The sequence below is a fragment of the Engystomops pustulosus genome, chromosome 4, assembly GCF_040894005.1.
Source record: "Engystomops pustulosus chromosome 4, aEngPut4.maternal, whole genome shotgun sequence".
NCBI classification, from domain to species: domain Eukaryota; kingdom Metazoa; phylum Chordata; class Amphibia; order Anura; family Leptodactylidae; genus Engystomops; species Engystomops pustulosus.
In genome coordinates, this window is record NC_092414.1 from 142,472,175 (window position 1) to 142,495,556 (window position 23,382).

The following is a 23,382-nucleotide window of genomic DNA, read 5'->3' on the forward strand; positions in this document are numbered from 1 at the left end:
GGCAAACTCTGAAGGAAAAGGGAAGTCCTAAAGTGTGTAACATAAAGAACAAAACTAAGATTGTACAAGTAATATACTGTATGTATATAATACTACTCATAAGTGTAAAAAAAAAACCATTTCAGTTTTGGTCACACTTGATAAAGTTTTCCCATACTTTCCAAACAGAAATGAGACCCTGAAACAGAAACTGCTGTTAGACCAAGTTATCATGTGACATGGGTCAGAAACAGCGATGTAGGTGTAATATGGAAATCGGTGGAAATCACACACCACATAGTATACTACTGGCAGGGTTGTTTCATCTGATATATAACAATTTCACTAAATCCCTGGTCTAAACAAGTTGCTAAGCATGTTATCAGTTTACCCACTTTCTCAGCACAAGTAAAGGGGACAATTTACATTTGTTGTCTCAAGGATAGGGGGTGGCATTTGGATTGATGGGGGTCTTGTTCTCATTAATTGAATGAAGCAGTAGGTGAAACATCTGTCCTGCTGCTCTATATATTACTATGGGAGATCAGAAATTCCCAACACTCCCATAGTATTGAATAGAGGCACATAACTTGAAACTGGTAGGCGCCAATACAAATTCTGTACAAGGCTTCCCCAACGATAATGTATTCTCTTCATATGGGTAAGAGATACCTTATGGTTTGCTTAAAGCAGTCGGCCACTTTACCTCATGTTTTTTGTAATGTGTGAGTAAGTGTGAGTGCAGGATATTGGGTAGTTTACCAATATTACATTGGTTATAATAGTTTACAATTAAGACATTTATTAAGTTCTGCTCTGCTTTCTTCATATGTAAAGTGAAGTCTCCTGTCTTTACCTCTTCCTACAGACATTTCTGCCAATAAAATGGATGCAGATGGAGGGTCATGTGATCTCTAACTGTTCATTAACAATCGTTAGAGATCACATGACCCTCCATCTGCAGCCATTTTATGGACAGGAATGTCTGGCTGATAAGGTAAAAGTTCAGTTTGTATATATCAAGAAAGCAGAGCAGAACTATTAATAGATGTAATATATGAAACTCAGGCGTTAGAAAAGTGCCAGAGGGATTATAACTCTTATTTGAAGGAGAAAGCTCAAAATAAAATGCTCTTTCAGGGCCAGAGATCATTTCTGGAAGGGGGTAGGCCTGGGAGCGGATTAGCTAGGAGGATCAAGAACCAACAGGATAACCATTTGCTGTCAGAAATTAAAAAAAAAAAGCTCTGGAGAGTTGGTTTATTTAGAGAAGGACATTGTCACAGAATTTCTATCATTTTATATAGATACATATACTTCTGACTTAAAAGCAGCAGGACCTAGGATTCAGGAGTATTTAGATCAGTTGGAATTCCCGACCCTCATGGAAGAAGCTAGTGCCTTATTAGACGCCCCAATATCTATCCAGGAAATGTGGGAGGCTTTAAAAACATGTAAGGGAAACTCATCCCCAGGTCTTGATGGGTTAGGAAAAAAAAAAAAATTTATAGATGTATATGGGTAAATGACCTGATATCCTCCCCCCCCCCCCCCACACACACACACTTACACACACATTACAAAAAACATGAGGTAAAGTGGCCAACCCCTTTAAGTATCCTGGATCTGGGTGTGACTGAATCCCCTGCACCCCCCAAGTTTAACCAATGGAAAAGTCTTTTTGAAAATTACAGTTTGCACCAAAAATGGGACGTTGTTAACTATCTCACCTTACAAAGCTGCGCTACCATAGGAAGCCTCTTTTCTAGTGTCCTGGTTTCAGTATTATCCTCAGTGAAGAAAAGATATATCTTACTAAGTATTTTATCTTCTTTTTCCACAACTAGAGACTTTACAAATTCTGGATCTGAGAATAAAAAATACAATAGCAATTTAGACTGTAGGTAAATATGTGTTTCACTCTGTTCCTCATTTTAAGATTATTCAACTCCATAACCCAACATCAAAACATATACATAAAAAACTACAACAAATCTGCCTATATATGATCACCAGAATTCCCCTTTAGACAAGATTTGCAGCATATAAATCTTTGACACATAACTGCACACAGCCTTTAACCCCTAACCGGCGTGCTCCGTACTAGTACTAGTCCCGGTGCATGGAGAGGGTTAAGCCCACTCCATATCCGGTAAGCCGGTAAGTCTTTGCTGCATATTGCAGCAAACACATACCCATAAACACCGCAATCGGTATCACCCGTAACACGCGCAATAGCGTTCAAAGTCAAAAATGGCACTTTTTTGCCATTTTGAAAATTATAAAAAAATCACTAAAAAGTGATCAGACGGTCGCACAGTCCTAAAAATGATACCAATGAAAACGTCATCAAAAGTCGCACCCACAGCTCCGTACAGCAAAGTATGAAAAGGTTATTGGCGCCAGAAGATAGCAAAATCAAAAAAAATATTTTTGTACAGGAGGTTTTGATTTTTGTAAATGTATTAAAACATTATAAAACCTATACAAATTTTGTATCCCCATAATCACAACAACCCAAAGAAAAAAGTAAATATGTCATTTGGGGAGCACAGTGAAAGCTGTAAAATCCAAGCACACAAGACAACGCAACAAATGACAATTCACCATTTTCACTGCATTTGGAATTTTTTTCCTGCTTCCCAGTACACGGCATGGAATATTACATACAATCACTATGAAATGCAATTTGTTACGCAGAAAATAAGTCATCACACAGCTCTGTACATGGAAAAATAAAAAAGTTAGATTTTTGAAGGTGGGGAGTGAAAAATAGAAATGAAACAACAAAAAAAGGCCAGGTCGTTAAAGGGTTAAATAAAACATGGAACTGAAAAGAGAAATTTAAGTGCAGTACAGTATTACTATTCCTGTTGTGGGAGGAGGGAAGGCAGGGTGTGCCATGCAAACTCTTAGTTTCCAATTGTGCAGCTTGAATTTCATGCAGAGGATTAACAAAAAAAACACAAGACATAACTGGACATTATTCCAGAAACTCTCTCTCCACATTATTATACATGCACTAGTCATCTGCATTTTAATCATCTCTTACCTCTCATTAATTTATCTCCTGTGTACAATAAAGGATCATGTCCAGAGATTTTACGGAATAAAATTTTCATTGTGCTCCTACCATTGTTGGTTCTTGGAGGTAACGTTGAATATACTTGATTTCCTGAAATATACAAATATATTTGTATAGAGATAGACAGACTCTTAGGCCCCTTCCACACTAGCGAGTGTGATGCGATGAACTCGCATCACACTCGCAACGCAAGCTGCCGGGAACGCACGGACCGAACGCTGCACCGCGGGAGTGAACTGACATGCTGAGTTCACTCCCGCGGTGCAGCGTTCGGGCCGTGCGTTCCCGGCAGCTTGCGTTGCGAGTGTGATGCGAGTTCATCGCATCACACTCGCTAGTGTGGAAGGGGCCTTAGAGAATTTCTAATTCGCATTCTCATTCATCTCTACCATTCAACTTTATTCTGATGGAAGCAGATATTAGTGGTTATGCTACACATAATAAATGACATCTGCAATATATATATTGGTCACAAACAATATTTTTAAAAATATTTTAAGAAGGTTCTGCATATATAGTATATTTTTCAGATGTGATGTCAAATAGTGATGTGTCGTTTGTGAACAAGCCAGCTCTTGATCATGAACGACAGGAGCCGGCTACCGTCAGTGAGCCGATGGCTCACTCAACCCTGCCCCTCACCAGCTCACCACGCCCCCTTTAACCCAATACAATTGGGTTAAAGTGGAGTGGTGTGGGGTGACTGACAGGCCTCCGGCTCCCTATAATATATTTAATAGGGTGCCATTCAGGAGCCAGAAGAGCCAGCTATTCTCAGTGAGTCTAGCCTAATGAGCCAGCTTATTAAGAAGAGCCGTAATTCCAATCACTAATGTCAAAATAACTTTGGCCATGCCATACAAATAATAGATGATACAATCTCACCTTTATAAAAAGATTTAAAGGGAACCTGTCACCTGACACCTCAATTTCACTACATCTGCATTGCAAATATGCCGTTTTGCTTTCCCTAAGCGTTTGCATTACAATATAATTGTGTGTTATAACTTACCTTGCACCCTGACAGAATCCTCTGTGTAGTCCCAAGGGTTGGGTTTTGGTTTGGATGCACTTCAAAAAACAACATGTGACTAGTGCTGCAGACTACTAAGCTCTCAGCCCCCACCTGTGTGCTCCTGTACGGATCCTCCCTCCTGCTACTTCACAGAGCTCACAGTGTGGTGAGCTGACATCAGGGGAAGAGGAAGGAGCTTTACAGGAGCACAAAGGTGGGGGCAAAGAGCCGAGGAGTGAGTAGCACAGACAAGTCTCATGTTGTTTTAGGAAATGCACCCAAACCAAAGCCCAACCCCTGGGACTACACAGAGGATTCTGCCAGGGTGCAAGGTAAGTTATAACAAACAATTATATTGTAATGCAAAGCAGAAAGGCATATTTGCAATGCAGCTGTAATGGGCTTCTGTAAACTGTCTTCAGTGAAAATAAGGTATCTGGTGACAGGTTCCCTTTAAAGGCACCTGCTTTAGCTACTGTGTGTGACGGTATGATTTTGATGGTAAAATCTTAGGGCAAGGCCACAGATTTTGGAAACCATGTACAGATGAGCCCTGCCTGCCAACAGAAGCAGAAATTTGCCACATCTTGCGTTACCAAACTCCTGCTGAGATTTATTGGCAAATTTGTGCCATCATCAAAGTGTGGGTTATTATTTGCACATGGCTGCCAGAGTAAGTGGCCATGCACTAAATATTGGGCTATAGTTAAAATTAGCCATATGGAAGAAAGAAACTTAAAGGTGTGTATAGATTTTACATAGGTGATTGATCAGATTAGTCACCTGTGATTAAAATGTTATGATTGGTCACTGGAGTTTGAGGAGCCATTTGTGCAGTCCAAGATGACGTAAGCTTGCTAAAATTTTTCCCATTCTGAAATAGAAGTCCAATTTATCAATATATTCAGTATTCATTTCTATACTTTTCAGAATCAGTGTAAAAATATTACATCCAGATTAACATTCAATAGAAGAATATCCTCACATAAGCTAACAATTGGGGACATAAAATGATTCTGTACATTCTTAGATATTAGGCAATTTTGAAAAATTAGAGAAGTATTTATGATAACGTCTACACCAGTATCAAAGTGTAAAATAAACAAATGCGTAAAACTTTGCGACTTCTTCAAAAAGGGAGTATTGTATAGTTGGGGAGGAGTGGCCTGTCATCGACCAATGGAAATAATATGCCTACTAAATATCCACTAAGCCATAGAAAATGCCTGTAAAGCTTGGTTGATGCTATTGTGCTGCTTAACAAGAGATAAAATATAGCTGATACCTACCATGGCCCAGCATCCAGCTCGATTGTGTGCGTTGGTACCACAGACAGTGAGCTTTCCGGACAGTTGACCCACAAATGTTACATAATTTTTGCAATGAGGCTATTAAAAAGAGAAAATCATTTTTTTACATGTTGACATATTAATCATATAAAACTGATGTTCTATATTTTGTTTTGTTTTCAAACAGAATTTTAAATATTTGATTTAAAGCAGTAAGATGTGGGCATGCTCAGTGACCTGGGCAGAGAGGGAAAGGAATAAGTGTCCGCCGTTATATGTTGAAAGTACTTTGATTTCGTAGTAATTATAGTATAATAGGTATATCGTTTACTGTACTCCTAGATCGAATGATAATGAAAAGCTGCTTAGGCATGATCTCTACACAACAGGCAACCAATTTTGACATTCAATTTTCAGTGTCAATTGCCCAGAAATTCAAAAAGTATAAAAAAAATTCAAACAACAATGGGGCACATTTATGGGGTCCGAACACCGCATTTTTGTTGGGTTTCCCGACTTTTTCCGTTTTGGACTGAATTGCCCCGGGTTTTTGTTGTGACACAAATCGAGGGGCGTGGACGTCGGACAACCCGACTGATTCAGACAAACCATGGAATTTAAAAACCAAATTGTGTCACAAATCAGCACTTAAATGCACCTGAAAAAAGAAGGTGAACTCCGGCAAACCGCATGCAGGAAATTAAGCGCACGATCTTAGTGAATCGCGGCAGCTTCGAATCCTGATCGGCGGCAGCAACGGGATGGGTAAGTAAATGTGCCCCAATGTCTCAAATCTCCATGAACCAGTAGATCAGCATCGTATGACAAATTGTGATCAATCTAATGTGTAGAGCCAAGTGCATGACAAACAGTGCCTACTGGCTCCTGATAATGATGAGCACCTACCACTCAGTGATATGAACAATCTATGGTGGTTTCTGACAAAGTTTATTTTTTGCATTTCAAAAAAACCTGTTCTCACACCTAGTTTTCAGAAATATTACCGTAAGTCATTTTAAGATTAATAATGTCTTTTTAAGCAAGTGTTTAGGTACAAGTTTACTTTTTAGCAACCAAAACACACTAAGACTGTTGGCTCTATATTACCACAATACTTGCTACATGTATGCAGATTGTAAATGAGTCCTTGCTGGCTATTTGTATATATCTAAGATTTCATTTTATCTAGGGATTATGTTAGCATTTAAAAGTAAGCTGTTATAAGAACTTGCCCGCAAAACCGCCACCATCAGAAGTAACATGGTAATAGGTAAACAATTATGCCCTTATGTAATCTGATGGATGCCGCGTATTGTAGAAGGGAAATTTGGAAATTGGGACTACAAGAAGCCATTTGAGAGGAATTCTTTTTCTAAAAAAATACATTTTACTATGTTACAAAAGGCCTAGACCTCTGAAACCTAATAACTGACCAGTCTCTATTGCTTTGCTGAGCAATGCTACCCCAGAGCATGCACTGTTAAGCAAGGTATACTCTCCAATGCTTCAACACCAGTTCTACATCGGACACATTACATTTGGGCATCACTGTTAACCTATAACTGTGCTGTATAACAGGTTGGCGGCAGTTTGGGACTGTAAATATCTTCAAGATTAGTGTTGCATGTTATGGGATATACAGGAGCACAAGATTATGTGCATTTATGGAAAGACCCGTAACTAACCTTTCCTTCACATCTGTAAGTGTCTGCCTTGATCTAGGAAAATAATGGAGATAAATCAGAGTTTAGATTATTGGATACATTAATTTTATTTATCTAGTATTCTTACTGATGGTAGATGTCCCAAACTTACTTGCTCGTCCTGTTTGTCAGGGGATGATCTCGCTTTTATGAGCTCTTGTGACATTGGATTTGTTCTAAAAATACTTTATAAATTTATTCAAATAAGCCAGAGGTGCTCAGGGCTACGTCACTCGAGTGCCTCTCAGCTCTGCCTGCTGCTGATATATGCACGCCACATCTGACCCTGCCCACCAATCGTGAGGTCAGCAGATCAGTGGCCAGGGCCAAGCGCAATAAACATGGAGGGGCGTGGATATATTAGCAGGAGGCGAAGCCGAGAGGAACTCGAGTGTCACAGCCCTAAGTGCCTCTGGCTCATTTCAATATATCCATACAGTCTTTTTTAAAACAATGCCGATGTCACAGGACTTGATAAAAGCGAGATCATCCCCTGACAGACAGGACAAGCAAGTGAGTTTGGGACATCAACATCAGTAAATCGGATGGTAGATGTCGTTTAAACAGTAAGAGATGTATACCGTATAATTCTTGTAATTCTTTATGTCCTCAAAATCAAAGTGGTGCAAAATTTCTTCTCCTCCAATGTACAAAGAATAGTTTAATCGGTAGAAGACAGCATTTTCCTCCTCCTGAGGTAGTGGAAATGACCATTTACCTGTTAGGAAAAAGAAGACTATTAAGATATAGTAAAGAGACAAAACTGCTGAAATAATAATTATTTTTATAATTCATATATGAGAAGATCACAGGGTACATATAAAAAATAAGATATTCCAGAGTAATAAATAACAACAATAATAATCAGATGAAACAATAGGAGTGAGGGCCCTCCTCTAAGGAGCTCTTAGAGTCTATGAATGGGTGTCACAGGAGATGACAGTTCTTGTACAATTCTCCAACCATTTATAGAATATTGTGTTTTAATGGGTTTCTTCCAGGTCCTCCGGTTTCCTCCCACACCCCAAAACATACTGGTAGGTTGATTAGATTGTGAGCCCCATTGGGGACAGGGACTGATTTGGCAAGCTCTGTGCAGCGCTGCGTAATCTGTGTGCACTATATAAATAAAGGAATTATTATTTATTATTAAATAAACAATTCTACATGAGTCAGTCACCAGATGGTATCTATATGTACAGAACTCAAAGCGCATGCAGAGTAACCTGTATGATGGGATCAGGAGCTGGTCTAATTTAAGATCAATGTGCACATCTACTTATTGTCCCAAACCAAGCTTCAATAAGTCACCATCCTCTACAGATGTCTGACTATTTAAAGTGTAACTGTCATTTCAAAAAAACTTTTGATATGTTGTAGGGCTCCTTCCTCTTTTATTCTGCAGACTTCCCATAGATGTCAGTAATCTCTCATATGGCTGTTGCTAGGCACATCCCCTCTTCAGAAAGGAGCAGAGACCGAGCAGGAGACATGCCCCCATCTCTCTCCCTGCTCTCAGCTGATTACCTCATGTCTCACTGCTCCAGCAGTCATGTGCAGGGAGAAGCCCTAACTAATGTAGTAACCAAACACCTACACTCATCTCACCCTCAGCTTTCCCTACACTTGTGTATAAACAAAAAATCCCCCCTCCCCATCACCTCACACAAGGAAGTGGCAGGAGAGACTCTCCAAGTCTGTGCCTTCATGTGCTGTGCTGAAGTTTTACTTAGATAGGTAGGTACATAGATACATACAGTAAGAAAAGATCCAAGCAGCACTATCAAAACAGAAAATGAGTAAACAAAAATAAAAAGCGGGTGCATGCCTAAGAGGGCCGGGCATCAGGTCCTTCAATTATATAGACAAAGGAAAAAAAGGCAGCACAAAGGCAGCACACCAGATTGTAGTGAAAAAAATACCTTAGTCGATTTATTCCATGTGAAAGAGCAACGTTTCGGCTCCAAACAGTGAGCCTTTCTCAAGCTTGAGAAAGGCTCACTGTTTGGAGCCTTTCTCAAGCTTGAGAAAGGCTCACTGTTTGGAGCCGAAACATTGCTCTTTCACATGGAATAAATCCACTAAGGTATTTTTTCACTACAATCTGGTGTGCTGCCTTTTTTTCCTTTGTCTACATAGATACATAGATAGATGGATAAATAGATGGATAGAGATAGATAGATAGATAGATAGATAGATAGATAGATAGATAGATAGATAGATATGGGTAGATAATAGATACATAGGTAGATATGAGATAGATATGAGATAAATAGATAGATAGATGTGAGATAGATAGATAGATAGATAGATAGATAGATAGATAGATAGATAGATAGATAGATAGATGATAGATATGAGATAGATAGATCCTGAAGATTACAATCTGATTACAATCCTTGATCCTGGTGGTACATTTCCTTTAAGAAGGAACTGAACTGTTTAGATGCTTTTGCACATCAGATTCATTATAATTATTAAAGTGGCTTAGACTGTAGCACATGAAGTGTTCATTTCTGCAGTGGATGTGCAATTCTTTTGTGAAAAAGTCACACAAGATTTGCAAATTTCTTACAAATTGTTCCTAAGTTTTCCCTATGCCACTAGGGGCTGGAGTGTGTTTGTGCCTAAAACAGCAACTTTTTCAAAAGTCGTATTTCATAAATCTTTGTTGCACATACGTAGTCACTAGAGATGAGCGAACATACTCGTCCGAGCTTGATGCTCGATCGAGCATTAGCGTACTCGTAACTGCTCGTTGCTCGGACGAGTATTTCGCCCGCTCGAGAAAATGGCAGCTCCCGCCGTTTTGCTTTTTGGCGGCCAGAAACAGAGCCAATCACAAGCCAGGAGACTCTGCACTCCACCCAGCATGACGTGGTACCCTTACACGTCGATAGCAGTGGTTGGCTGGCCAGATCAGGTGACCCTGGGATAGACTAGCCGCTGCCCGCGCTGCTCGGATCATTCTCTGTCTGGATGCCGCTAGGGAGAGAGCTGCTGCTGGTCAGGGAAAGCGTTAGGGTGTTCTATTAGCTTACTGTTAGGCAGGAGTGATTCTACAACAGCCCTTCTTAGGGCTACAATAACGTTATCCTTTTTTTTTTTATTTGCTTGTGGCTGGGCTTGCTGGCACTAGTAGTGCAGCTAGTACCATATTGTGAGGAATTAGCAGGGGGACTTGCTACCGTTGTGTTTAGCTCTTAGTGACACACATATCCACCTCAAACACCAAAGTGGGAAAATTTATTAGGGGTTTGATTTCAATTAGGCACAGTCTGCCAGTTTCTTTTTATTTTACGTTTATTTTTTTAATAACTCAGTGTCATCTCATCTTGCATAGTAGTGTGCTTTAATACTTGGCTAGAAAATAGCCATAGGAGAATCCAAACGGCTTACTTACGCCTACAGTAGCGTTATATATATTTGATTTCTGGTTGATCTGCTGGTGGCTGTAGTTGTTGCAGTGCATCTACTAGCAAATTGTGAGCAATTTGGAGTGAGACTTGCGACCACTGTGTTTTGCGCTTAGTGACGCACATATCCATCGCAAAGACCGAAGTGGGAAAATTTATTAGGGCCCGGGGTTGGATTTCAATTAGGCACAGTCTGCCATTTCCTTTTTTATTTTACGTTTATTTTTTTCATAACTCAGCGTCATCTCATCTGGCATAGTAGTGTGCTTTAATACTTGGCTAGAAAATAGCCATAGGAGAATCCAAACGGCTTACTTACGCCTACAGTAGCGTTATATATATTTGATTTCTGGTTGATCTGCTGGTGGCTGTAGTTGTTGCAGTGCATCTACTAGCAAATTGTGAGCAATTTGGAGTGAGACTTGCGACCACTGTGTTTTGCGCTTAGTGACGCACATATCCATCGCAAAGACCGAAGTGGGAAAATTTATTAGGGCCCGGGGTTGGATTTCAATTAGGCACAGTCTGCCATTTCCTTTTTTATTTTACGTTTATTTTTTTCATAACTCAGCGTCATCTCATCTGGCATAGTAGTGTGCTTTAATACTTGGCTAGAAAATAGCCATAGGAGAATCCAAACGGCTTACTTACGCCTACAGTAGCGTTATATATATTTGATTTCTGGTTGATCTGCTGGTGGCTGTAGTTGTTGCAGTGCATCTACTAGCAAATTGTGAGCAATTTGGAGTGAGACTTGCGACCACTGTGTTTTGCGCTTAGTGACGCACATATCCATCGCAAAGACCGAAGTGGGAAAATTTATTAGGGCCCGGGGTTGGATTTCAATTAGGCACAGTCTGCCATTTCCTTTTTTATTTTACGTTTATTTTTTTCATAACTCAGCGTCATCTCATCTGGCATAGTAGTGTGCTTTAAAACTTGGCTAGAAAATAGCCATAGGAGAATCCAAACGGCTTACTTACGCCTACAGTAGCGTTATATATATTTGATTTCTGGTTGATCTGCTGGTGGCTGTAGTTGTTGCAGTGCATCTACTAGCAAATTGTGAGCAATTTGGAGTGAGACTTGCGACCACTGTGTTTTGCGCTTAGTGACGCACATATCCATCGCAAAGACCGAAGTGGGAAAATTTATTAGGGCCCGGGGTTGGATTTCAATTAGGCACAGTCTGCCATTTCCTTTTTTATTTTACGTTTATTTTTTTCATAACTCAGCGTCATCTCATCTGGCATAGTAGTGTGCTTTAATACTTGGCTAGAAAATAGCCATAGCAGAATCCAAACGGCTTACTTACGCCTACAGTAGCGTTATATATATTTGATTTCTGGTTGATCTGCTGGTGGCTGTAGTTGTTGCAGTGCATCTACTAGCAAATTGTGAGCAATTTGGAGTGAGACTTGCGACCACTGTGTTTTGCGCTTAGTGACGCACATATCCATCGCAAAGACCGAAGTGGGAAAATTTATTAGGGCCCGGGGTTGGATTTCAATTAGGCACAGTCTGCCATTTCCTTTTTTATTTTACGTTTATTTTTTTCATAACTCAGCGTCATCTCATCTGGCATAGTAGTGTGCTTTAATACTTGGCTAGAAAATAGCCATAGGAGAATCCAAACGGCTTACTTACGCCTACAGTAGCGTTATATATATTTGATTTCTGGTTGATCTGCTGGTGGCTGTAGTTGTTGCAGTGCATCTACTAGCAAATTGTGAGCAATTTGGAGTGAGACTTGCGACCACTGTGTTTTGCGCTTAGTGACGCACATATCCATCGCAAAGACCGAAGTGGGAAAATTTATTAGGGCCCGGGGTTGGATTTCAATTAGGCACAGTCTGCCATTTCCTTTTTTATTTTACGTTTATTTTTTTCATAACTCAGCGTCATCTCATCTGGCATAGTAGTGTGCTTTAATACTTGGCTAGAAAATAGCCATAGGAGAATCCAAACGGCTTACTTACGCCTACAGTAGCGTTATATATATTTGATTTCTGGTTGATCTGCTGGTGGCTGTAGTTGTTGCAGTGCATCTACTAGCAAATTGTGAGCAATTTGGAGTGAGACTTGCGACCACTGTGTTTTGCGCTTAGTGACGCACATATCCATCGCAAAGACCGAAGTGGGAAAATTTATTAGGGCCCGGGGTTGGATTTCAATTAGGCACAGTCTGCCATTTCCTTTTTTATTTTACGTTTATTTTTTTCATAACTCAGCGTCATCTCATCTGGCATAGCAGTGTGCTTTCATACTTGGCTAGAAAATAGCCATAGCAATAGGATAGCATCGTTTGGTTTTAAAAACTAAAAAACACACAAAAAAAAAAAAAACACAAAAAAAAGGTAAAAAAAAAATTAAAGTTATAACTCTCATTTTCAAAATGTTAACCCGAGGGCTAGGGGTAGAGGACGAGGGCGGGGACGTGGGCGTCCAACTACTGCAGGGGTCAGAGGCCGTGGTCCTGGGCGGGGTGAGACACCACCTGCTGATGAGGGAGCAGGGGAACGCCGCAGAGCTACACTCCCTAGGTTCATGTCTGAAGTTACTGGGAATCGTGGTAGAGCACTGTTGAGGCCAGAACAGTGCGAACAGGTGATGTCGTGGATTGCCGACAATGCTTCGAGCAATTTGTCCACCAGTCAGTCTTCCACGCAGTCCACCCATGTCACCGAAATCGGCACTCCTCCAGCTCCTGCACCTCAGCCTCCTCCCCCCCAGTCTGCCCCCTCCCAGCAAAATTTGCCATTTGAACCGGCATACTCTGAGGAACTGTTTTCTGGACCCTTCCCACAGTCACAAACCACTTGTCCGGTTGCTGATGAGCAATTTTCCGATGCCCAGGTTTTCCACCAGTCGCAGTCTGTGGGTGATGATGACCTTGTTGACGTAGTGGAAGAAGTGTGTAAAGAGGTGTCCGACGATGAGGAGACACGGTTGTCAGACAGTGGGGAAGTTGTTGTCAGGGCAGGAAGTCCGAGGGGGGAGCAGACTGAGGGATCGGAGGATGATGAGGTGACAGACCCAAGCTGGGTTGAGAGGCCGGGTGAACACAGTGCTTCTGAGACGGAGGAGAGTCCTCGACCAGAACAGGTTGGAAGAGGCAGTGGTGGGGCCAGACGGAGAGGCAGGGCCAGAGCTGGTGCATCAGCGCCAAATGTGTCAACTAGTGAAGCTCCCGTGGCGAGGGCTAGATTTTCAGAAGTCTGGAGGTTCTTTAAGGAAACACCGGATGACCGACGGACTGTGGTGTGCCACATTTGCCAAACCAGGATCAGCAGGGGTTCCACCACTACTAGCTTAACTACCACCAGTATGCGCAGGCATATGAATGCTAAACACCCCACTCAGTGGCAACAAGCGCGTTCACCTCCGGCCGTGCACACCACTGCTCCTTCCCCTGTGTCAGCTGATAGTCAGCCCCCTGCCCAGGACCCTGCCACAAAAACCCCATCGTCGCCTCCACGATCCTCCACAGCATCCACCAGCGTTCAGCTCTCCATACCCCAGACGCTGGAGCGGAAACGCAAATATAGTGCAACCCACCCGCACGCCCAAGCCCTTAATGTGCACATCTCCAGATTGCTAAGCCTGGAGATGCTGCCCTATAGGCTAGTAGAGACCGAGGCCTTTCGCAGCCTCATGGCGGCGGCCGCCCCTCGGTATTCGGTCCCCAGCCGCCACTGCTTTTCCCGATGTGCCGTCCCAGCCCTGCACCAGCACGTGTCAGACAACATAATCCGTGCCCTGACCAACGCCGTTTCTGACAAGGTCCACCTGACCACGGACACGTGGACGAGTGCTGCCGGGCAGGGCCACTATATATCGCTGACGGCACATTGGGTTAACTTGGTGGAGGCTGGGACCGAGTCTGACCCTGCGGCTGGTCATATACTGCCGACGCAGAGGATTGCGGGGCCTACCTCGGTCCAGGTGTTTCAGGCCTACTATGCCTCCTCCTCCTCCCACCCCTCCTCCACCTCCTCCTCCGAACGACCATCCGTGGGCATGGCGCCATCAGTCGGTAGCTCTAGGCACAGCAGCAGTGCCGTCGCTAAGCGACAGCAGGCGGTGCTGAAACTGCTGAGCCTAGGCGATAAAAGGCACACCGCCCAAGAACTATTACAGGGCATCACGGCGCAGACTGATCTGTGGCTGGCACCGCTGAATCTGAAGCCAGGCATGGTTGTGTGTGACAACGGCCGTAACCTGGTGGCGGCTCTGCAACTCGGCAGACTGACACATGTGCCATGCCTGGCCCATGTGTTAAATCTGATAGTTCAGCGTTTCCTCAAGACATACCCCAATCTGTCTGATTTGCTCACGAAGGTGCGCCGCATCTGTGCGCATTTCAGGAAGTCCAGCACAGATGCTGCCACTCTCAGGGCAGCGCAGCGCCGCCTCCAACTGCCCGCTCACCGACTGTTGTGCGACGTGCCCACGAGGTGGAATTCAACACTGACCATGTTATCCAGAGTTTACCAGCAGCGCCGAGCGATTGTAGACTGCCAGATGTCAACTTCCACCAGAACTGGTAGTCAGGTCAGTCAGCTTCCTCAAGTCTACAATGAGGAGTGGACGTGGATGTCTGATATCTGTCAGGTGCTGAGTAACTTTGAGGAGTCAACACAGATGGTCAGTGGCGATGCCGCCATCATCAGCCTCACCATCCCGTTGCTTGGCCTGTTGAAAAACTCTCTGGTCAGCATGAAGTCGGAAGCTTTGCGCTCTTCACAAGAGACGGGGGAAGAAGATTCCCTTGTTGATAGCCAAAGCACCCTTAGGTCTGTTTCTCAGCGCATATCGGAGGAGGTGGAGGAGGATGAGGAGGAAGAGGAGGAGAATGTTGGCGAGACACAAGAGGGGACCATTGTTGAGTCCTTCACTGTTGAGCGTGTATGGGCAGAAGAAGAGGAGTTGGAGGAGTTGGAGGAGGAGGAAATGGACAGTCAGGCCAGTGAGGGGAGTGAATTCTTACGCGTTGGTACTCTGGCGCATATGGCAGATTTCATGCTAGGCTGCCTATCCCGTGACCCTCGCGTTCAAAGAATTTATTCCAGCACCGATTACTGGGTGTTCACTCTCCTGGACCCACGGTACAAGCAAAATCTTTCCACTCTCATCCCTGGAGAGGAAAGGAGTGTGAGAATGCATGAATACCAGCAGGCCCTGGTGCACAAGCTGAAACAGTATTTCCCTTCTGACAGCGCTAGCGGCAGAGTGCGTAGTTCTGCGGGACAAGTAGCGAGGGAGAGTAGGCGAGCAGGCAGCTTGTCCAGCACTGGCAAGGGTACGCTTTACAAGGCTTTTGCCAGCTTTATGTCACCCCAGCAAGACACTGTCACCTGTCCCCAGTCTCGGCAGAGTAGGGCTGATCTTTACAGAAAGATGGTGAGGGAGTACGTAGCTGACCATACCATCGTCCTAAATTATCACACAGCTCCCTACAACTACTGGGTTTCAAAGCTGGACATGTGGCACGAACTGGCGCTGTACGCCTTGGAGGTTCTTGCCTGCCCTGCCGCTAGCGTCTTGTCCGAGCGGGTTTTCAGTGCAGCTGGTGGCATCATCACCGATAAGCGTACACGCCTGTCGACTGACAGCGCTGACAGGCTGACGCTTATCAAGATGAATAAAGCCTGGATTTCTCCTAATTTCCAATCTCCACCAGGTGAAGGAAGCTCAACCTGAATAATTTATCCACTCCTCCTCCTCCTCATTTTCCTCCTTCTCCTCCTCTTTGTACAGTAAAGCAGAGGAAACTGGCTATTTTTTTACAGGGCCCACTGGCTCTAGCTATAGTACTTTATGCATTTAATTTTTATGGAGGGCCACCGACCCGGTCCTCTGTTTTAAACAATTTTTGGGAGTGCCACATACAGGCACTCAATCTATTCAATTTTTCTGGAGGGCCACCTACCTGCTCCTCTGGTTTGAAAACTTTTTTGGACTGCCACATACAGGCACTCAATCTATTCCATTTTTATGGAGGGCCACCTACCTGCTCCTCTGGTTTGAAAACTTTTTTGGACTGCCACATACAGGCACTCAATCTATTCCATTTTTCTGGAGGGCCACCTACCTGCTCCTCTGGTTTGAAAACTTTTTTGGACTGCCACATACAGGCACTCAATCTATTCCATTTTTATGGAGGGCCACCTACCTGCTCCTCTGGTTTGAAAACTTTTTTGGACTGCCACATACAGGCACTCAATCTATTCCATTTTTATGGAGGGCCACCTACCTGCTCCTCTGGTTTGAAAACTTTTTTGGACTGCCACATACAGGCACTCAATCTATTCCATTTTTATGGAGGGCCACCTATCTGCTCCTCTGGTTTGAAAACTTTTTTGGACTGCCACATACAGGCACTCAATCTATTCCATTTTTATGGAGGGCCACCTACCTGCTCCTCTGGTTTGAAAACTTTTTTGGACTGCCACATACAGGCACTCAATCTATTCCATTTTTATGGAGGGCCACCTACCTGCTCCTCTGGTTTGAAAACTTTTTTGGACTGCCACATACAGGCACTCAATCTATTCCATTTTTATGGAGGGCCACCTACCTGCTCCTCTGGTTTGAAAACTTTTTTGGATTGCCACATACAGGCACTCAATCTATTCCATTTTTATGGAGGGCCACCTACCTGCTCCTCTGGTTTGAAAACTTTTTTGGACTGCCACATACAGGCACTCAATCTATTCCATTTTTATGGAGGGCCACCTACCTGCTCCTCTGGTTTGAAAACTTTTTTGGACTGCCACATACAGGCACTCAATCTATTCCATTTTTATGGAGGGCCACCTACCTGCTCCTCTGGTTTGAAAACTTTTTTGGACTGCCACATACAGGCACTATCCAAATTGAATTGTCTCCATAGCAGCCTCCACACGTTGTCTCCATTGCTACCTCCAAAAGTCGTCCATATAGCTGCCTCCATACATCGTCCCTTTATCAAACAAGGTGTGTCAGGCCGAAATTTGGGTTGTTTTCATGGATTCCACATCAAAGTTGTTAACTTTGTCGCCACCCTGCTGTGTTATCCACAAAATACACTGGCAAACTTTTACCATTTACGGATATTATTTCAGCGCTTCTTGCGCATCTGTTTACATTCCCCTCACCCGCCATATCCTAAACTTATAAGAACGCTACTACACTTGATCTTATAAAAAAGGTTCTTAGAAGTGCTGTTTGGGGAGTAGCCTAGAGACAGGGGCTTGGATTGGCGAAAGCTCGCCTGGCAGCGGAGCGCCAGCTCCATGCCAAGAACCAACTAACATAGTTTTAACTGCAGCACCTTTAATCTACTACTAGTTCACTGCCTCCATACATGGCCGCCTTATCAAACGTGCTGTGTCAGGCAGAATTTTGGGTTGTTTTCATGGCTTCCACAACAAACTTGTTAACTTTGTCGCCACCCTGCTGTGTAATCCTCAAAATATACTGGCAAACTTTTACCATTTACGGATATTATTTCAGCGCTTCTTGCGCATCTGTTTACATTCCCCTCACCCACCATATTCCAAACTTATAAGAACGCTACTACACTTAACTTGGTGCACGCTGGGACCGAGTCTGACCCTGGGGCTGGTCATATACTGCCGACGCAGAGGATTGCGGGGCCTACCTCGGTCCAGGTGTTTCAGGCCTACTATGCCTCCTCCTCCTCCCACCCCTCCTCCACCTCCTCCTCCTCCTCCGAATTACCATCCGTGGGCATGGCGCCATCAGTCGGTAGCTCTAGGCACAGCAGCAGTGCCGTCGCTAAGCGACAGCAGGCGGTGCTCAAACTGCTGAGCCTAGGTGATAAAAGGCACACCGCCCAAGAGCTATTACAGGGCATTCCGCATCAAACTTGTTAACTTTGTCGCCACCGTGCTGTGTAAGCCACAAAATATACTGGAAAACTTTTTTCATTTACGGATATTATTTCAGCGCTTCTTGCGCAGATGTTTACATTCCCCTCACCCGCCATATCCCAAACTTATAAGAACGCTACTACACTTGATCTTATACAAAAGGTTCTTAGAAGTGCTGTTTGGGGAGTAGCCTAGAGACAGGGGCTTGGATTGGCAAAAGCTCGCCTGGCAGCGGAGCGCCAGCTCCATGCCAAGATCCAACTAACATAGTTTTAACTGCAGCACCTTTAATCTACTACTAGTTCACTGCCTCCATACATGGTCCCCTTATCAAACGAGCTGTGTCAGGCAGAATTTTGGATTGTTTTCATGGCTTCCATGTTAACTTTGTCGCCACCCTGCTGTGTAATCCACAAAATATACTGGCAAACTTTTATCATGTACCGATATTATTTGAGCGCTTCTTGCTCACCTCCTTTGGTTCCTCTCTGCCACCCATTGGTTTGAAGCCTGAGTCCATTTAGGGTATGTTGCCATGCCACTCTCTAGCCTGCCGCTGCTGCCGCTGCCTCTGCATGCCGTCCCCTATAGTGTCAGGGTCAATTATTGGATGTTTTAGATGCTATCTAGCCTCATTCGGTCACTCTGTCATTGTCATGCTGTTGCCCATAGTTTTGGCATAATGGTGCGATTAAGCAGCCTCAGAGGCATCCATGCATGCTGCCCCTGCTGTTTCCTGTCCATTTCCGTGATGTTTCCATCCTTTTCTGAGGTTCCCAGGTGTTTGGCCAAGCTTCCCTGTGCAGAGCCTTGGTCCCCTTGAAAAATGCTCGAGTCTCCCATTGACTTCAATGGGGCTCGTTACTCGAAACGAGCACTCGAGCATCGGGAAAAGTTTGTCTCGAATAACGAGTACCCGAGCATTTTAGTGCTCGCTCATCTCTAGTAGTCACATGACAAATCTGGGGTTAAGTTGTCCGATGAGAAAAGAGGAGCGAGTTGGGAAAGGTCGCAAAAAAGTGAAAAGTTTGCCACAAAACTCTAGATGTGACAATTGTGAGGCATTTTTATGACAAAAAACTGCACTAACTGGAATTGTATATCCACCCAATAAGGGGCACAATATATTCGATAAATTATAGCAAATACATAAAACCTCATCAGCATAAGTGCTTGTAAAAACCTTTTTCAGCCTAATGCCTCTTGATCCCAATGGGACGCACCATAGTGATGGTTTTCTTGAGAGATATCCTATGCAGCATTTCCATTTAATATGATGTGTATTAAGATAGTCTAAAGTCTCCTTAAATGGACTCCTCCTGCAATGTTACATACATATCATGGGGGCAGGGCACTGCTTCAGTCACAGGATCCTAGCGATGTGCCATCAAGTTGTAAGGTGATGGCGCTATTTAAGTTCTCTTTAGTAGTGTAACTAGAGGCAGGGCCCCATAGCAAGCTTAAGGGGCCCCCTTCCCATTTATTTACATATTTGTATTCACACACATGCAAGTTACAATCACACACATTTATACACTGATATATATATATATATATATATATATATATATATATATATATATATATATATATACAAATTTATATACATACAGTTCTTCACTCTTAAACAAAGTTATAAACTCACATATATACACACATACAGTATATACACACCATATACTCATAACATATACATATCACAGATATACACACATTTACAGCATACATACATCACATATATGTTATATACATATTAAAAGGTACAATGTGCATCATAACATTCTTTAGTGTGTACGGTTGAATGACAGGGCCCCTTAACAGTCCGGGCCCCGTAGCAGCTGCTATGGCTGACACCACTGTAGTTACGCCTCTGGTTCTTGTAATAACTAGTGAGGACATTCTTTTAATGTTGCATTAGGTATATGAAATACTTCATTCTGTACAAAGAGATGACTGTCCTAGTTCCTGTTATAAAGAAACCACAATGTGGAGCAAATGACCTCTGTGTTTTTTAACTGACCTGTACTGCTCTGCAACCACTGTTTAATCTCCTAGTGTCAGGAAGTAAGAACTCGTTATGGAGATGTTGCCAATTAAGGCCGCCTTGTAGACAAGTGGAGACTTATAGCCATTGATGCTCAACTGGGGGATATTGGGAAAATATGCAACTACGTTTTCCAGAATGGAATAAGGTAAAACACGCCGCTTTTGTTGCCTTGTAAGGAAGCCCTCTTAACACCAGGCACAACTTTCAGGAGGACCAAGGGCCCGTGAGTGGTCAAGTGTACAAATCACCCTGACAGGTTCCTTTTAAGATACCTCCAGGCTCAAATAAATGTCAGAGTAATAAAATGTTGGGCGAAACATGCACAATTACAGAACACATCTGATATTTTGTATTTCCTACCAACCTAGAACCTGAGCATATTTTAATTTATGTAGGAAGGTGTAATGTAGCAATATGATTGATGGAAAATCTGTTATAGGGCGTCATGTTACTATGTACCATTTACAACAGTAGTATCTGTTGCTGTCTGCTAGCTGTGTGCCCCTTAAAGCTATGCCCTTGTCCAAAAAGCTCACAACCAAAAGATTCTGACTCATTAAGATCTTAAATGACTTCTGCTTTTAAATTAAAAATATGTCTTAAGCCATATATGGTGTGTTCCTATTAAGAGGAAGCAGTTATTGATTTAGAAATACAGTAAAGCGTTGTAGGGTTGAATCATGATGTAAGAGTATGTCATACTGTGACTAATGTGGTCTTTAATGTTACTTCCCCTTTTTACACACTGGGGAAGATTTATCAGAAGTGTCTGAGAATAGTAAAATAAGTGAGATCCAAAAGATCAGTGCTCCTATTCTGCCTGGTGTGCACCACCAAATATAGTACTTAATGTACAGAGAAAGGATTAGTAGATAAGGTATAGGTGACAGATAAAAAGTAACTTTTATTGTTATATGGTTAAAGGGTTAAAGTATCAGTTCTCTTTTTTCATTTATTATACAAACACACACAGGAAAGATAAAAATAGAACTGTAGATATTCCCCTCCTACATACAGATACGAACCCCTGCCTTTTTTATGTATGCAAAACGTTTTATAAAAATCCCAATAATTTCAGAGCTGGGATCTTTATAATATTATTGCGTCCGGCTCACTTTTCTTAAAAAGTACAGCTCTGGGAGTTGACATAATTTTCTTTTTGGTGCACTTTGTTTAAGCTGCAGAATTGTGGAGCACGTCGGACAGAATTATGGTGCGTCCGTCTAACCGAGGTCTTGGTCAAGGTCTTGTCAAAAATAGTGCAGCTGTGACACAAAACGGGTGCTGACACTTTATAAATACATGTACAAGCAGTTTGCAACTACAAAGTCAGACAGAAAACTCGTACAAACACTTTATAAAATGTGGGCCAGTGTCTATATCAAACGGTATTAGGTGCAAAATATAAAATAGGCAGCATACATTATGCCCTACAGCACTACCCCGTAAGGAGGCAGTCATGCTGTAGTCATGCGCTTGTACCTGTATGTACAATGTCTGGTTTATGTTTGTTTCCTATACTATGTCATGTTTTCTCTTTTTTATTTTGCCGCTTTTGTTTTGTTTTCTTTTTTTACCTTCTGGAATATATCAAAAATTCCAGCGCAGCACTCATAATAAAAGAGGTGGGAACAAACATATTTTTGAACAATATTTTTGTAATGTAATACCGTTAATATTTTGAGAAATAAAAGAGAATACAAAACAATTTTAAATACATAGAAATTACAGTGTGAACATTTTGAGATAGATGCATCTATAGAAAACTATATAGATTGCTCCTATTCCCATGCCAACGGTTTTGGTTAATTTATGTCCAGATCACGCTGTAAATCATTTATTAAACTCAATTAAGATCAGGTTTCCATCAGTATCACACTAGTTCATAAGAGAAGACGTACAGTACTGTATATCTAGAAATAAACAAGATACCTCTACAACATTGTATAATAGGATAATATGACTGTACATATGTTGTGTTAATCTGATATGAGATTACTACCATCTGGCAGGCCTTCCTAGCAGGCACCTAGTACAATGCATCCCTGGAAATATTTTTAAGGATGTGACAGAAGCAGCAATAAATAAACTACTTCAACACTATAGAAAGAAATGTATAATGTACAGTATTACATTTTCTACATACTATGGAACGAGAAAGTTCCATGAAAATGAGAAGCAACTCTTATATATATATCATTTTATCATATTCAGCCGTGCTGCCACTAGCCACATGCCAGCCCCAGGGTCATCAATGGGATGATGAAGCAGTGTGATCTTTAGGCTCCACTCACCTTTCACAGGATGGGTTAATCTTGGATCCATACACTTGCCAGCCAAACTCCCAGCAACCAAAACAGAAAGGAGTACAGCTGTGTGCAGTTCCATGGTGATCAATGGCTTGGCAAGGAAATGATCATGGTAATTCATCCTGAACACTCCCTCTGGTGGAGGCTAAGGGTGACATGCTTCTATTAACCCGTTCATGATCAAGTGTCATTGGTGACTGAATGTCCAGGTTCATTCTTGCTGTTCTGTTCTGCTTTTGATAGTTTTATTATCAAATATGATATGATATGATAGTTTTATTAATTACAGGTTTTTTTAATAGAATTAGTAGACTCATGACTAAAACATTTTTTTTTAAATTACGTCTTTTAATGTGTAGTAAAATTGAATACACCTTTAGGAAAATGTGTTAAAAATATGTACAATCTGTCAATCAATCTGTCACATTAAAATCTGTCATCTGTCACTGTCATATTTATCAGGGAAATATTTATAGAAGCCTTGAAATAATCGCAAATGCTAGCTTATTGCTTATTATTTAAACCCAATCCGCCACCTTCACACCAGTGGGGTATGAAGGGGGGGGCTCGGCCAGCTGCGCAGAGGGCACAGCTGGCCGGGAGAGGGCTGGCGTGGGGGAAGGGGGGTTACTGGCCCCACACCTGCACACTTGCTGCAGCCA

The 23,382-nt window shown here is 42.6% G+C and overlaps 1 protein-coding gene across 1 annotated transcript in view; it reads right to left on the reverse strand.

Annotated features, from left to right (window-relative positions):
- SEMA7A (semaphorin 7A (JohnMiltonHagen blood group)) overlaps positions 1-22,833 on the reverse strand; it is a 31,155-nt gene extending 8,322 nt beyond the window's left edge. The window contains exons 1-7 of the mRNA XM_072147856.1: positions 22,706-22,833; positions 7,653-7,789; positions 7,054-7,086; positions 5,369-5,467; positions 4,863-4,953; positions 3,032-3,154; positions 1,710-1,846 (exon numbers count right to left, since the gene is read on the reverse strand). Of these exons, the coding sequence (XP_072003957.1) occupies positions 1,710-1,846; positions 3,032-3,154; positions 4,863-4,953; positions 5,369-5,467; positions 7,054-7,086; positions 7,653-7,789; positions 22,706-22,799 (714 nt within the window). The 5' untranslated portion in view covers positions 22,800-22,833. The remainder of the gene's footprint in view (positions 1-1,709; positions 1,847-3,031; positions 3,155-4,862; positions 4,954-5,368; positions 5,468-7,053; positions 7,087-7,652; positions 7,790-22,705) is intronic.
- Between the last annotated feature and the right edge of the window lie 549 nt (positions 22,834-23,382).